The sequence below is a fragment of the Meles meles genome, chromosome 1 (genome assembly GCF_922984935.1).
Source record: "Meles meles chromosome 1, mMelMel3.1 paternal haplotype, whole genome shotgun sequence".
Classification (NCBI taxonomy): domain Eukaryota; kingdom Metazoa; phylum Chordata; class Mammalia; order Carnivora; family Mustelidae; genus Meles; species Meles meles.
This window is the reverse complement of record NC_060066.1, coordinates 203,113,112-203,128,892: the sequence shown is the minus strand read 5'-3', so window position 1 is coordinate 203,128,892 and position 15,781 is coordinate 203,113,112. Positions and strand designations below refer to the sequence as shown.

At 45.4% G+C, this 15,781-nt stretch overlaps 1 protein-coding gene across 1 annotated transcript in view; it reads left to right on the top strand.

The window, feature by feature from the left end:
- Nucleotides 1-1,782: 1,782 nt before the first annotated feature.
- The window catches only part of MICOS10 (mitochondrial contact site and cristae organizing system subunit 10), a 30,085-nt gene continuing 16,086 nt past the window's right edge, over nucleotides 1,783-15,781 (top strand). Inside the window, exon 1 of the mRNA XM_045980477.1 lies at nucleotides 1,783-1,931. Within this exon, the coding sequence (XP_045836433.1) occupies nucleotides 1,868-1,931 (64 nt within the window). The 5' untranslated portion in view covers nucleotides 1,783-1,867. The remainder of the gene's footprint in view (nucleotides 1,932-15,781) is intronic.

Here is a 15,781-nt window from a genome sequence, read left to right as displayed (position 1 = left end):
ATACCCGTAGAACAGTGTTTTGTTTTTTTTTAAAGTTGGCTCCACACCCAACATGGGTCTTGAACTCATGACCCTGAGATCAAGAGGCCCAGGCTTTACTGAGAGAGCCAGTCAGATGCTCTGAGAGAATTTTTCTCTCTAATTCATCCAATCAATCATTATTTATTCATTCACCCATTCAAAAAAAGCATTTATTGAGAATCTAATATATACCAGGCTCTCTGCTCGTCATTCAGGATACAAAAAATGGCACGGACCTCATTCTCACAGAGCTCCCAGTCACATCCAAGAGATACACAAAGAATTAGAATATAATCTGATAATGTAACTCAGATGAGAGCTAGAAGAAGGGTGGTCATGGAAGGAAGCCTTCCTGAAGGAAGGGGCTCTGTCATGGCCAGAACTGGTCCGGCAGTTCTACTGTTAAAGTTGCCGAGAATAAATGAATAAATTAATGGGTGAATGAATTCAGTTCAGTTCAACAAGCACTTCACAGAAGATCCATCCTACTGTCCAAGGCATTGTGCTCTGAACAGGGGGTGTGCGGACGAAGGGGAATGAGCTTCTAGTTTTACTGGCAGATACAATAATCTGTAAAGAGATGTTCTAATAGAATGTGGAGAATTCTATGGGGTACCCAAGCTACTTGGACAATAAGAAGATAGAAGGATCTCTACGCTCTATTAGTGGATGAAGAGGGCGCTCTAAGATCTATTAGTGTAGGCTTCCAAGAATGAACTCTTTGAGTCTTGGATATATATGGAATGTCATTGACAACTTTTTTTTTTTATTTAAGATTTTATTTGACAGAGAGAGATCACAAGTAGGCAGAGAGGCAGGCAGAGAGAGAGGAGGAAGCAGGCTCCCACTGAGCAGAGAGCCCGATGTGGGGCTCCATCCCAGGACCCTGAGATCATGACCTGAGCCGAAGGCAGAGGCTTTAACCCATTGAGCCAACCAGGCGCCCCTCATTGACAGCTTCTAATCAGGATTAATATGGTCAAATTTGTGTTTGTTGGTAGCATGGGGGAGGCAAACGGGGAAGGAGGGCTAAAATCAACGCCACCAGCAAGGAGGTTGGATTATGAACACGAGGCTTGAGCTAGACGTTTGAGCTGGAGACAGAATTTGAAAGTGGTTGCCATCACTCAGGGAGAGTATGTAGAGGGAGAAGGGGGTGGAGGGACTCCTTGGAACCCACACCCTTTAAGCAGCTGGCGGAGAAAAAGCAACCCGGGATTAGAGTCGGGAGCAGAACTAGGAAAGTCTGCGTCCTGGAGGTCGGATGAATAAAGAGAAGGCGGAGACCAGGAGGACCAGGAAGGAGGGCCAGTTGTGCCCAGCGCCGTGTAGAGGTTCCAAAGCATCCCTTTTTCTCTGGCCTGGGTGACCTTTGTCAGAGCGGTTTCCCAGGTCGTGGCGCAGGCGGGAGTCCCACCGCAATAAACGAGTGAACGAGGGAGTAGAAACAGTCCAGCGAGTACATGAATGAATAAACCAACGCTGTGCCCTCGCTTTCCCTGGGACTTTGCAGGGCCAACGCCGGGAGCTGGTGCGGAGGAAGGGCCTTCCCGACAGAGCTCTGGATGCCGCCCGGGAAGCCGGTCAGCCTCGCAGCCCTCAGGTAGGCGCGGCTCCAAGGTCAGGGTCACCTCCGGCCTCCAGGCAACCCGTCACCCTGACAACAAACTGAAAGGAAAAAAACCACAAACCGGAAAGGGCGGAAGCCTTGAGATCATCTCGCGATATCTGTCAGACCGGCGCCGGCCTTCCGGGCCTGGGGCCCGCGGCCGGCTCTCGCGAGACTTGCCTGCAGTTGGAGCGCGGGGCCCGACCTTAAGGAAAGCGGGAGCTGCGGGTGGGGAACATGTCGGATTCAGAGCTCGGCAGGAAGTGGGACCGGTGCATGGCGGACGCGGTCGTGAAGATAGGTAAGGGGCCTCACGCCCCTGGCAGGCCCCGCCGGGAGCCGAGCGGCCGGCTTCAGGTCCCTCTGACCAGGCCAGCGGAAGGGAATCTCCGGGGGAGGTCGGGCCGACCGGTCTGATCCAGCCCCTCGGGCCGGGGCGAGCTGACCCAGACGGGCGGGAGGCCACTCGGGCGGCGGAGGGACGCGGCCGGAGGAGCCTGGGCCTCCGCGGGAGGTGGGAGGGGAGGAGTCGCAGCTCCGGGGGCGAGAGGTGGGGGGCAGTCGAGCTGGCAGGTGGCGGGAGAAGTGCAGAGCTCCTCGAGTCGAAAGCGGTCTGCAGGGCACAACCTCGTTCCAGGCTGGACATTCTCCTCCCCGGTGCCACATTTCCAGCATGGGGCGTGGAGCCCGATCGGGGTCACAGTGCTCGCCAGCTGAAACAAGTGCCTTCTAAAGAAGGTCATGGGAGCGTTTTATAGACACTGCCAGGCCCTAACGAGCGTCGCTGTCATTCCGGAGTCGTAACCCGGTTTATTGGCAGCAGAGTAGTCTGCGGCCTGAAATTGGAGACCTAGAGATCTGGAAGGAGAATTGCCCTGGGAGGTAAGGGACTGGACACTTTTGGTCCCGGGTGTAACTCCGCGGAGCCTTTTAACACGTGCTCAGTGACGACACGGATTATGAAGTCACTGGATGGAGGGGAGGGGAAAGATGGGAGTTCATTTATGCGCGTACACCAGGTACCAGACACTGTGCTGGTGTGCATCTCAGTACATTTATCTCATACAGGTCGTGAAATCGAGAGCCAGTGAACGGATTTGTCCAGGGTCCAAGAAGTGACAAAGTTGCTCATAAACGGCAAAGTTGGAAATTTAACTCGGGTTTTCTGGCTTCGAGTCCCATGCTTTTTCTTTGATACTAATTCTTACCAAATTTGATGTTTTTTATGGAAAACTTGAGTATTTAAGAGGATTTAGGATTGTGTCCATTGAATGACGGTGTTGGAAAAGAATGAAGATTGTAAGCACGGTGAGAGCAGAGATGAGTTCTGGTGTCGTCACTGCTGTATCCCCAGACCCTTTCTGGGTTTGCTCGTGCTTAATAAAAATTGTTGAGAATGAGTTAGTAAGAGGAGTACGTACTTTTTTTTTTTTAAGATTTTATTTATTTATTTGACAGAGATCATAAGTAGGCAGAGAGGCAGACGGGGAGGGGGGTTGGAGAGAGAGAGAGAGAGAGGAGGAAGCAGGCTCCCTGCTGTGCAGAGATCCTGATGCGGGGCTCGATCCCAGGATGATGTGAGCAGAAGGCAGAGGCTTTAACCCACTGAGCCACCCAGGCGCCCCGAGGAGTACATCCTTGATCACAGCTGTCGCTTCACCCTTGAATTCACTTATCAGCTGTGTGTTTGGGGCAAGTTGTGGAGCCCCTCCGTCCCTCTGTTTCCTCGTTTGCAAATTGACAACAGCAATTATTATCTCATAGAGTTGTTAGGATTACAAGTTTGTTTAAGTAAAGGCTTGGGTATGAATCACTTATTAAGAATGGGTTACTCTGTAAGTGAGCCAAGAAATACAGTTTTTGCTATTATAAACAGTTCACGTTTAGGAGAGATTTAACAGGTGGCTCTTAAATGACCACACTAAGTACTAAGCAACACTATGGCAGTAGGTATGAGTGGGAGGCAGACCGGTCAGTTTGAAGTCATCCCTCTGGCTCTTCACCCTGGTCCCCACTAGCTTTGTGGCTTTGGGTCGGCTCTCTTCTGCCACTATGAAATGGGGATAAAAAAGATTAACTAGAAGGATTAGGAAGATTGGAGGATAGTAAAATACATAGGAAACTGAGAACAGTGCCCTTACATAGGCAGCAGTGTGGTCATAATAATTGTTGATGTTGATATTGTGTCACGGAGGATCACCTCAGGGAGTGAGCAGCGTGGCTGTCATTTGTGAGTGGGACATTGGTGGGGGAAGGGTGTCCACAGGGGAAATAATTCGGTGAGGCACAGTGATACATGATTACCAATAAGAGTTGAAATGAGTGCTTCAGGCTCCTTCTTTTGTAGAGCTGTTATGAACCCAGTCAGTGTGGTGATGGGCTGAGGTCATCCAGTGAGGGTTTGCAAGGAAAATGGGCCTTCATCCGACCTTTGGAGAATGACTTGGATTTGGATAGTCAGGGAGCGTGGGAAAACTGGAACAGAGGCCCAGCCCAGTTGAACTCCTGTAGAGCAGGAGATTGAAGCATGGAGAGGTTAAGAAGCTAGACGTGGAGGAGTGGGAGTTAGAACCCAGGCATTCTAAATCCAGTACCCCTGCTCCGTGAAGAAGGCGGGTTTGGGTGGAGTCAGAATTGTGAAATGTCTTAGAGAAATTCCATTTTATCTTAACGGCTCCTGAGTTGCTTTTGGCTTTTTCACATGCATGGTGCGGATTCAACACCTAAACACCTAAACACCTCTTACTTTCTGCTTCTCAGGCTCATTAGTTCTAAGCTGGTGGGGAATCATGGGATGGTTTTAAGCAACAAATACTTACTGAATTCTGGGCCAGTCTGTGGGCAAATAGAGAAGCAGAAGGCATTTCACTTCCCTCAACAGGGAATTGGTGTGATATAAATGGAATTTTGGTATGATTGTTCTGGCAGTGTTTTATACAGAACAGGTCAGGAGTTGAGGAGACCAGCGGTGCTGTGGATTTGAAGTGGTGAACGTCTGCTCTGTTAGACCAGAGGGGAATGGGTATATTGAAGAAACGTTCAACTTTGTTTCCCATTTATAAAATGGAGATAGAAATTCCCACCTCCTAGGCTAGAACAGTGCCAAGTTCATAGTAGGAACTCAGTAAATGCTATTTTCTTCATCTTTCTCTCCAACTGGTTAACTTTGCCTCATTCCGTTTCTTACAAAGAAGACTCCAAGGTTAGAATGTGGTTAAGGGGTGATCTGCTGATGGGAACTTGGACATAAAACACCTCGTTTACACGAAGTAAGGAAGGACTAGAAACTGACCATGGTGGATGACAGGAGAAAGACCAATGAGAACAGTGATCATGATTTTGGTCACTTTTCTACTTACATGATTGAGTTGAGAATGATAATGAAGCTGAGTAGGGAGTTTTAATTTTGTGGGAGACACTGAGTTCAGATTCGGAGGGTGTCGTCCCTTTAGAAGTGGACTTAGAGAAAGGGCACAAGAGCGAGGAAGCACAAAAGGGATACTCGGGGAGCCTTTAGTCTGAGAGGTCTTTGAGGTGGTGGAGATGAGCACACTCTGTAGTGAGCAAATTGGTTCCTATTCGGTCGGCAGTGATGTTGTGCGACCCTTCAAACCTCCTTGGCTGCTTGCTGCCTGGTCCTTCAGGATGGAGGTGGAGACTCACAGTGGCCGCCCGCCGGAAGGTAGATGGGAGGTTTTGTAGAAGATGTAGGCTTTCAGCTACATATTGGTAATTTCAGGCTCTCGCTTGACAAGAGACTGAAGGGAATCCAAGGTGAATGGACAGCTCCCTTTGTGAGGGCTTCTTTGTGTTTGGCTGCCTTAAACCTGAAAGGTTTTCGTTCTTTTCCCACTAGTTTGCTGAAAAATGACTTTTCACTGCTCATGTTTAGCCTAGATGTAGAACAGCTGCATTAAAGAGCATATAAGCTTGTACTTACACAGTAGTGCTTTAGAAAAAAACTGCTCTTCACGGATCTCTTACTCTGAAGCTGGAGCAATGTCTCAACAGAAAATTCTGTGATTTCATCCTGTGGGAAGAGCTACATTGATTCACAAATACCTTTTCCCTGCCCCTCGCTGTCATAAGAAAGGCAGTTTTATTTCCCTCGTTAATTTTGGTTTTAAGATACTAGTTGTGTATAATAGGAGTGTGATAGGATAGGTAGTTTCTAATATGGTTTGACCTAATATATCGAGCCCATGAATCAAACAAAACACATGCCTCCCTGTAATAGACACAATAGGCCATTGTTCCTTACACATCTGTTTCTTTCAGCTCCTGTGCCTTTCTTTTCCTTTCTCCCCCTCACAATTTTACCCTTCTCTTTGGCCTGTGTTCTTATTCCTGCCACTCATATGCATTGCCTAGTTCCTCCATAAAGCTTGAGATTAATGTATTTTTTAAAATAAATTTGTTAGCCTTGAATAAGTTCCTAGGTGTCCTGTTTATTCTCCATCACATCACTAATTTTTCTCACAGTGCATGGCACCATCTGAAATTGGCGATTTGTTTCTTTACTTGATTGCCCGTGCTCACTAGAATATGAACTCATGAGGCCCAGAGACATTTTTGTTCACTGTTGATCGCCTAATCCCTGGCACAGAGAAAGCATACAATAATTACTGTTAGAGGGGCACTTGGGTGGCTCAGTGGGTTGGAGCCTCTGCCTTCGGCTCAGGTCATGATCCCAGAGTCCTGGGATAGAGCCCTGCGTCGGGCTCTCTGCTCAGCAGGGAGCCTGCTTCCTCCTCTCTCTGCCTGCCTCTCTGCCTACTTGTGATCTCTCTCTCTGTCAAATAAATAAATAAAATCTTAAAAATAATAATAATAATAATTACTGTTAGAAAGACGTGTATTGCTGGGAATTTTGCAGACTACATTCTTTGCCTGTATTTGCTTCTCAGTGTGTGTTTATTAACTGAATGAATTAGCATTTAAGTTAAAAAGTCAAGTCAGGTAGATTTCAGGTGAATTTTTGCTAGTTCACATGTTTGAGTGTATATCCCTGTAATTTGGGGGCTTTTTACCAACTCTTTTTATTTCATCTGGGGATGTAAATTATTGTCAGTAGATCTTCATAATAAAGTAGTAGTAGAAATATTTGGGAGTGGGGCGCCTGGGTGGCTCAGTGGGTTAAAGCCTCTGCCTTTGGCTCAGGTCACGATCCCAGGGTCCTGGGATGGAGCCCCAAATCGAGCTCTCTGCTCAGCGGGGAGCTTGCTTCCTCCTCTCTCTCTGCCTGCTTCTCTGCCTACTTGTGATCTCTGTCTGTCAAATAAATAAATAAAATCTAAAAAATATATGTATATTTGGGAGTAGTTCGCTAAGAAACACGAACCAGAAAGCACTTTTGTATTTAAACAAGTAGAGGGTGATGTTGGTTTCAGTGGTAGTGCCAAAGCCTTATTACAGGAAATTAAAAAGTGAAGATTACATTTTATGAATGGCATGTTCCGTTAGTTTTTATGTGAATGCATCATTAATGGTTTTTGCTAATTTTATGGATTTATTTTTAAGTTTTATCAGATTTATCGAATGCTCTGGTTTTCTTTCTGCCCTCAGTTCACAGACTGCGCCGGCTGTTTTCCTTGTACATACCGAGTAATTTGTCTTGTGTGTACCCACATGAATAAATCACACCTTCTAGTCTAATGAGACTAGAAGGCAAGATATCTTGCCAAAATAGAGGGCTTAGAAGCTCTGGGACAGAGCTCATGCCCTCACCTTGTGCTTTGTACTCTGGATCGGATGGATGGTTATATCTGTTTTCTGTTTGGGAAAACAAGATTCCAGGAGATGAGAAAAAGCCAGCTCTAAGACTTCAGGAGTGCTTCCCTGTGATCTGAGAATTTCTAAGCCCTGCAGGCGTGGGTCATGGAAGCACTGCTGTTGTCTTCGGAGCCTTGTTATAACTCTCTCTTGAATGCCGGAGGTCCGGCTGGCCAGCTGTGACCTCCTGACCAAGTCGATGTCTGCGTGACAGCGGCCGGGCCTCAGAGTTGCGGATTTGCCTGAGGAGGCTTGGAGGAAAATCTGATCCTAGTGCTTCCTGAATTCATGCGGAGGTCCTGGGTTCCCTAATGTGACTTGCAAAGTGGTACAATGGACTGTGTCCCTTTTCCCTGCATTTCTCTCCCACTGAGAGGCCAGAGTCCAGAATATCTAGTCTTACTAACTTGTGAATAGGCCAGGAGATCCAGAAGAAGGGAAGGAGATGTCATGGTTGGGGCAGGGTTGTCTGCGGCTGTGGTGCCTTCCCAAAAAAGACTGGTTCCGCAAGGAGGGTATATTCAGCACAGTAGGGTTTTCATTTTCTTGGTAACGAGGAAAAGTGCAAACCTGGGGCATTGGGAAGCAGCCCTGGAGTGTGTTGCGTTCAGTGGACTCTGGGACATTCACAGTTCTTCCCTTTTCTTTTCCCTGGCTCAGTTGGTAGAGTGTACGTCTTTTGATCTCAGGGTCCTGAGTTTGAGCCCCACATTGGGCGCAGAGTTTATAAGAAAGAAAGGAAGAAAAGAAGTGAGGGAGGAAGGAAAGAAAGGAAGGGAGGAAGGGAGGGAGGAAGGAAGGAAAGAATAGAAAGGGAGAGAGAAAGAAGTTCCTCTTTGTGCCTCAGTTTCCTCATCTATGGAATGGTAGTATCTTTCTCAGGGGGTTGTTACAAGTAAGGATAAAAGGAGATATTCTTTATAGAGCAATTAGGACATTACCTGTACTTGATAAATATTCACCATAGGCATGTGAACGAAAGCTGGCAGTCATAAGTTAAAATATTTACCACATTTGCTTTCATCTTGCTGCTGCGGGTAGTATGGAAGCCTGATGATCAGTATTCCAGTTTATATATGTAACAGTAATTGTTAATGTATACTAACCCCCCCCCCCCCAGTTTAATGCCAGGGATTCTGGAGAGCCTGGGGGGTGTGGGGCACAGATGGTCAGTAGCAGCCTTTCCCTGGAGGGGCTTCCCTTCTGGAGGAACGTGCAAAGAAGGTGGTGACCTCGGAGCTCCCCCTTGGAGAATGTGTAGTTATTTAGTAGGTGGACCAGGTGGAGGACTGCATTCAGGGCCTTGGAAAGGTGGACCAGGTGGAGGACTGCATTCAGGGCCTTGGAAGCTGTGCAGGCGTCGTCCCAGAGGACCGAGAGGCTCTGGCTTCTGCTGGAAATGATGACCGCGGCAGGCATTCGTCCAGCACTTAGCGTGTGCTGCCGGCACTGGCATTTTTCCGTTTTACATACATGACCACACTTAAGCCTCATAGCCCTATGGCGGATTTCCCCCTTTTGTTCCCATTTTTTTTTTTATTGTGATAAAATACACATAACAGAATTTACCATCTGACCCATTTAAAAATGTGCTGGTGAATGATAGTCCATTTGTAGTGTTTTGCAGTTAACGCCGCCACCCCTCTCCGTGACTCTTCATCTGTGAGCCCGAAACTCTGTACCCATTTGATACTGACTCCCCATTCCTGCCTCCCCCCAGCCCCTGGCCACCTCCGTTTTACTTTCTCTCTCTGTGATTTTGACTTCTCCAAGTACCTCCTGGAAGTACAGTCCCACAGTCCTTGCCTTTTCGAAACTGACTTATTTCAGTTTGTGTAATGCCTCAAGGTTCACCCACGTTGTAGCATGTATCAGAATTGCCTCCTTTTAAAATCTGAGCAAGATTTTGGTGTGTGTGTGTGTAACACATTTTGCTTATTCATTCAGCTGTGGACGGATGGGCGCTACTGTGAGTAATGCTGCTATATAAACGGGGAACACGCCTGCCTTTTGAAGACCTTGCTTCCAATTCTTTTTGGGTACATACCTAGAAGTGGCATTGTTGGGTCATATTGTAAATTGATTTTTAACAGTTTGAGGATCTGCCACACTGTTTTCCACAGCAGCTGGACCATTTTACATTCCCACCCGGAGTGCACCAGCGTCCCAGTTAGTTCACATCCTCACCAGCAGTAGTTTCCTTCCTGCCTTTTTTTTTTTAATAGTTTTTTGTTGTTCACTGTTTTCTTCTTTTTTTTTTTTTTAAGATTTTATTTATTTATTTGACAGAGAGAGAGATCACAAGTAGGCAGAGAGGCAGACAGAGAGAGAGGAGGAAACAGGCTCCCTGCTGAGCAGAGAGCCGGATGCGGGGCTCGATCCCAAGATCCTGAGATCATGACCTGAGCCGAAGGCAGCGGCTTAATCCACTGAGCCACCCAGGCGCCCCTCCTTCCTGCCTTTTTTGACAGTAGCCATCCCAGTGGGTGTAAGCTGGTATCTCATTGACCTCGTTGTCTTGATTTGCATATCCCTAATGATTAGTGATGTTGAACATCTTCACATGTGCTCACTGGCCATTTGTATATCTTCTTTGGAGAAATGTCTGCTCAAGTCCCTTTTCCATTTTTTTTTTTTTTTTTTTTTTTTTTTTTTATATTTTATTTATTTAACAGAGAGAAATCACAACTAGGCAGAGAGGCAGGCAGAGAGAGAGGAGGAAGCAGGCTCCCTGCAGAGCAGAGAGCCCGACGCGGGGCTCGATCCCAGGACCCTGAGATCATGACCCGAGCTGAAGGCAGTGGCCCAATCCACTGAGCCACCCAGGCGCCCCCCCTTTTCCATTTTTGAATTGGTTTATTGTTGTGTTTTAGGAGTTCTCTTCTATATTCTGGATATTAACCCCTTGTCAGATAAATGATTTACAAATACTTCATTTATTTGAGAGAGAGCAAGGGGAGAGGCAGAGGGAGAGGAAGAGAGAATTCCAGGCAGACGCCCTGCTGAGCACGGAACCCAGTTCGGGACTTGATCCTATGATGCTGAGATTGTGACCTGAGCCGAAACCGAGAGTCAGATGCTTAACCAACTGAGCCACCCAGGCTCCCCTATCATGGGATTTTGATAAGGATTGCTTTGACTTTGTAGATTGTTTTGGGTAGTATTGCCATGTATTAACAAACAGAATGCTGTTTATTAGTTTTTAATACTACTTATAATATTTATGATAATAATATTAATACTGTTAGTATTAATACCATTTATTCTGCTACCATAGAATACTATGATATGGATATATACAATATTTTGTTTGTCCATTTACCAGCTGATGGACATTTTGGTTGTTCGTACTTTTTTTTTTTTTAAGATTTTATTTATTTTTGAGAGAGCATGAGTGGGTAGGGGGAGGAGGCAGAGTCCAGGACCCTGAGACCATGACCTGAGCCAAAGGCAGATGCTTAACTGACTGAGGCACTCAGGCGCCCATTTGTTTGTACCTTTTGGCTTTTAGGAATAACGCTGCTGTGATCAAATATACAAGGTTTTGTGTGTGTGTGTGTTTTTTTTTTAAGATTATTTATTTATTTATTTGACACAGAGGTCACAAGTAGGCAGAGAGGCAGGCAGAGAGAGAGAGGGGGAAGCAGGGGGAGGAGGCAGAGTCCAGGACCCTGAGATCATGACCCGAGCTGAAGGCAGAGGCTTAACCCACTGAGCCACCCAGGCACCCAAATATACAAGTTTTTATGCTGGGGTCTGTCTTCATTTCTCTTGGGTACGTATGCCCCTAGGGTTGGGTTTGCTGGGTTGCCGGGTTGTTTGGCAACTCTTTGGGTAGCATTGAGGAAAAACCATGGAATGTGAAGGTAAAGAGTGACATGTTTGGATTTCTGATTTCAGAAAGATCACTGAAGTAGCACCAGGAGAATGATTTAGAAAGGACCGAGATGAAGGCAGAGAGATTGGTTAGTATGTTGTTGTGAATTTATGCTGAAGATGAGGTGATCTGATAGAAGAAACCAAAACTAAGATGGGGACAGAGAAGTGGAACGGAGACTGATGTCACAGTGCTGTGCAGCGGTCCTATTTACAGAACTTGAAATGTGCACCCTCAGGAGTCAGGGTCCGTGTAAATGGAGGTGGTCTTGCTCTCGACAAATAGGAGAGGCAGGAGGGCAGCCCAGGCAACACTTTGCAGTTTATTAGTTTCTGGTACCTCTTGGGCTAAGTCACTGGTTATATGCAGCTCAGTGAACAGAGATGAAATTGCTTTGCCATGCGTTCATTTTCATGAAAAGAAAGGGTTTGGCCTTGTTTCTTCCTTGTTAAGAAAGTGGGACTTTAAATGACTTAGCAGGTGACCTGCCTTAGAACTAACCAGCAGAGTTTGTGTATTCATCCAGTAATCAGTTAAGTGTAGTGAAATTAATTGTGAAGGCCATTTTCATGTCAAAAAAACACTATACTGAAAGAGGCCACTGAATAAGGTCATGGAAAAAGAAAGCAAATTGTTGTTTCTCTGGAAATATCAGTTCATCTGATAAATGTGGGTTGCCGCAAAGTATTGGTGGCTCACCAAAAACTGCCTTTTGGTAGCCTGTGTTTGCAAACTGAGCCGTCTCCATTTCATGGAGTGATATCACTTAGGCTAAACAAAAATACTTCAAAGGTTTTTGGCTGTTTATAGGTTTTGGGTCTCAAATTTGTACATGTTAATTGTTGAGTTAGTAGCCATATTTTGTTTGTTATATGTATTTCTAAACAGTTTTCGAGAGCAAAAATACTTTTTTCCGTCTGTGGCAGCAGTACGAATAATGGAACATTGTGATCTCGCTAGAGGGGGATTTTGTGTTAGTTTATAGAATAATGTAATTAGGCACTATATGGAACTTCCAAACATATTTAAATTTTTGTTCTGACTGTGGTTTCATGCTTTCCTAAAATGTGGCCTGAAACAGTTTATTAGCAAATATGCCGAATTGCTTTCTCTGGCAAGTGCATTTCAGTATTGAATCCAAGTGAAAATACAAATATTTACTTACAAAAGTCTTTTTGGTGTGGTAATATTTTTACTGTGGCCATTGACCCACTAGTAAAATGTGAGGGCATTGCTAGATTGGATCTTGTTTATTTAAAGACCACGAGAGGGAGAGAGAGAGAGGAGGCTAACTTTGTGTGAATGCCTGGTATTTGCCGCTGTACTTGGTACACTAATGTATTATCCCCTTTTTACCCTCCTAGCAACTCAGTGAGGAAATTTATATTCTTTTTTTCTAGCAAGAAAAATAATGCTCAGAGATATTTATAAAAATTGAGCTGATTTTTAAATCTGTATTAAAGTGTAAACAATCCAAAGTCACCAGAGCAGTTTTTATAATGAAGAACAAAGTTGGGGGCGCCTGGGTGGCTCAGTGGGTTAAAGCCCCTGCCTTGGGCTCAGTTCATGATCTCAGGGTCCTGGGATCAAGCCCCGCATAGGGCTCTCTGCTCAGCAGGGAGCCTGCTTCCCTTCCTCTCTCTCTGCCTGCCTCTCTGCCTACTTGTGATCTCTGTCTGTCAAAATAAATAAATAAAATCTTTAAAAGAAAAAAAAAAGTGAAAACAGAGTTGGAAAAGTACAATCAATACCTGCCAGCAAGGCTTATGTAAAGCTACTGTAACGAGACAGTGGTATTGGGGAAGGGAGACACACCTAGATCAGTGTCAGGAAGTAGACCCATCTCCTGATGCCAAGGCAGTTTAACAGGAAATGGAACATCTTTCCAACAAACTGCTTGAATAGCTGGGCATCCATATAGAGGGAAAAAAATGAACCTCATTATCGTGCATAAAAATTAACTGGAAAGAATCATAAACCTAAATGTAAAAGCTAACACTAAAACTCCAGAAGAAAACATAGGAGAAAAATCTCTGTGACCTCAAGTTCCTCCGAAAAGATTTCTTAGGTCACAAAGAAGCCACAAAGACAAAAATTGACACACGGGATTTGACCAAAATCTAAAATTTTGCTCTTTGAAAGACACCATTAAAAGCACAAAAAGGCAAGCCACAGAATGGGAGAAAATATTTGCAGTACATGTATCTGACAAAGGACTTGTTTCCATAATAAATAAAGAACTCTTGGGCGTCTGCGTGGCTCGGTCCGTTGAGCACCACCTGCCTTGCTCTCGGGTCGTGATCTCAGGATCCCCTCCCCCCCCCCCCCCCCCCCCAGCGGCGAGTCCGCTTCTTCCTCTGCTTCTGCCCCACCCCCACTTTGTGCTCTCGGGTGCTTTCTCTCTCAAATAAAATCTTTTCAAAAAATAAAGAACTCTTAAGTTTAGTGGTAAGAAGACCGCATTTGAGAAAATGGCTAAGGGTGCCTGGGTGGCTAAGTTGGTTAAGCATCTGCCTTTGGTTCAGGTCATGATCCCAGGGTCCTGGCATCAAGCCAGAGTTGGCTCCCCGCTCCGTGAGGAGCCTGCTTCTCCCTCTCCCTCTCCCCGCTGCTTGTGTGTGCATGCACGCTCTCTCTCTCTCTCAGATAAATAAACAAAATCTTAAAAAAAAAAAAAAAGAAAGAAAGTGGGTAGAATGTTTGATAAGATTCTTCACAGAAGAAATTATACTAGGGGCGTCTGGGTGGCTCAGTGGGTTAAAACCTCTGCCTTCGGCTCAGGTCATGATCCCAGGGTCTTGGGATCAAGCCCTGCATCAGGCTCTCTGCTCAGCAGGGAGCCTGCTTCCCCCTCTTTCTCTGCCTGCCTCTCTGCCTACTTGTGATCTCTATCTGTCAAATAAATAAATAAAATCTTTTAAAAAAATTATACTAATGGCAAAGAAGCACAAGATAGGATTTTCAATATCATTAGTCATTAGGGAAATGCAGATTTCAGTCATATGAGAATAGCCCTCCACACCATTAAGATAGTTAAAAAGACAGACTACACTAAAGTTTGACTAGGATGTTGGGCAGCTGAAATTCCAATTTTAGTATATGTGCTGCCGAAGCGAGCACGGGCAGCTGAAATTCTGGTGCGCTCTTGATAGAGTTGTAAAATAGTACAACCACTTCGTAGTTTTTTGTAAATATACCATCTAGTTATTCTCATACGGATTTACCCAAGAGAAATGAAAACATTTGTTCACATGAAGTCTTACGGATGAATATTCATAGCAGCTTTACTCATAATGCCCCCAAACTGGAAACAAAGCCCAGAAGTCCATCAGCAGGTGAATGGATAAGAACAAAATATAGACTGCCCATAAAGTGGACTGTTCATTACTAAAAGGAACAAATACTAATACATACAACAACATACATACATTTCAGAATCATCCTGAGTAACAAGCTAGACACAAAAAGAGTATATACTATATTCCATTAAAAAAAAAATACGATCCATGCCCAATGTGGGGCTTGAACTCACAGCCGGGAAATTAAGTCGCGTGCCCTACTGACTAAGCCAGCCAGGCACCTCTATGTATTCTATTTATATGATGCCATTTGTATATAAAATTCTAGAAAATACAAACCAGTCTGTAATGACAAAGTAGAGAAGCAATTGTCTGGGGTAAAGGGTGGAGGGGAGGGGAGGCTGCAGAGGGACACAGGGGAACTTCGAGGGGTGACCGCAGTGTTCTGTTTCACGATTGGAGTGGTGGTTTCACAGGTATATACACTCGTCAAACACTGTAAGTGGCTGCTGTTCATTCTACAGAAATAATACCTCCAAAAGTTCTTTAAAGCCAGAAAGAAGGAAAATACTCCATGTTGGTGAGGATAAAAGCAGCTAGGAGCTTCAGACTGCCTGTGGGAGTCTTGATCGGTGAACCACTTTGGAAAACTGGCAGTATTTACGAGAGCTAACTGGATGTATACCCCGTGACACAACGATGTTGGGCCTGGGTATCTACCCAGCAGACGTGCCCCCATGTCCACCAGATGACTTGCCCTGGAATGTTCATAGCACACTATTTATAATGGCCCTGACTGGAAGCTCCCCAAATGCCCATCAGTGGAGAATGGATAAGTCAGTGGGGGTACACTGACATGATGGCGTGCTCTACGGCAATGTCAGTGAACGACCTCTTGCAGCTGTTCGCGGTGTTAGGCTAACATTCTCACTGTGTGATTCCACTTACAGAAGTTTAGAAACGGGCAAAACTATACCTGTCAGAATATGATTGCCCTCGGATGGAGAGCTTTGCAAAAGGGAGCCCAGGCAGGCTTCTGAGGATGTTGGTAATCTGTGCCCTGCTCTGGCACACCTTGGGTGTTTTTCGTCTGCAAATATATCCCGTGCTGCATTTAAGTGTGCAGCTTTCTATCTGTGTGTTGTGTTTCAAGAAAAAGTTTTTAAAAGACATGTGCTGTGGGACACCTGGGTGGCTCAGTCG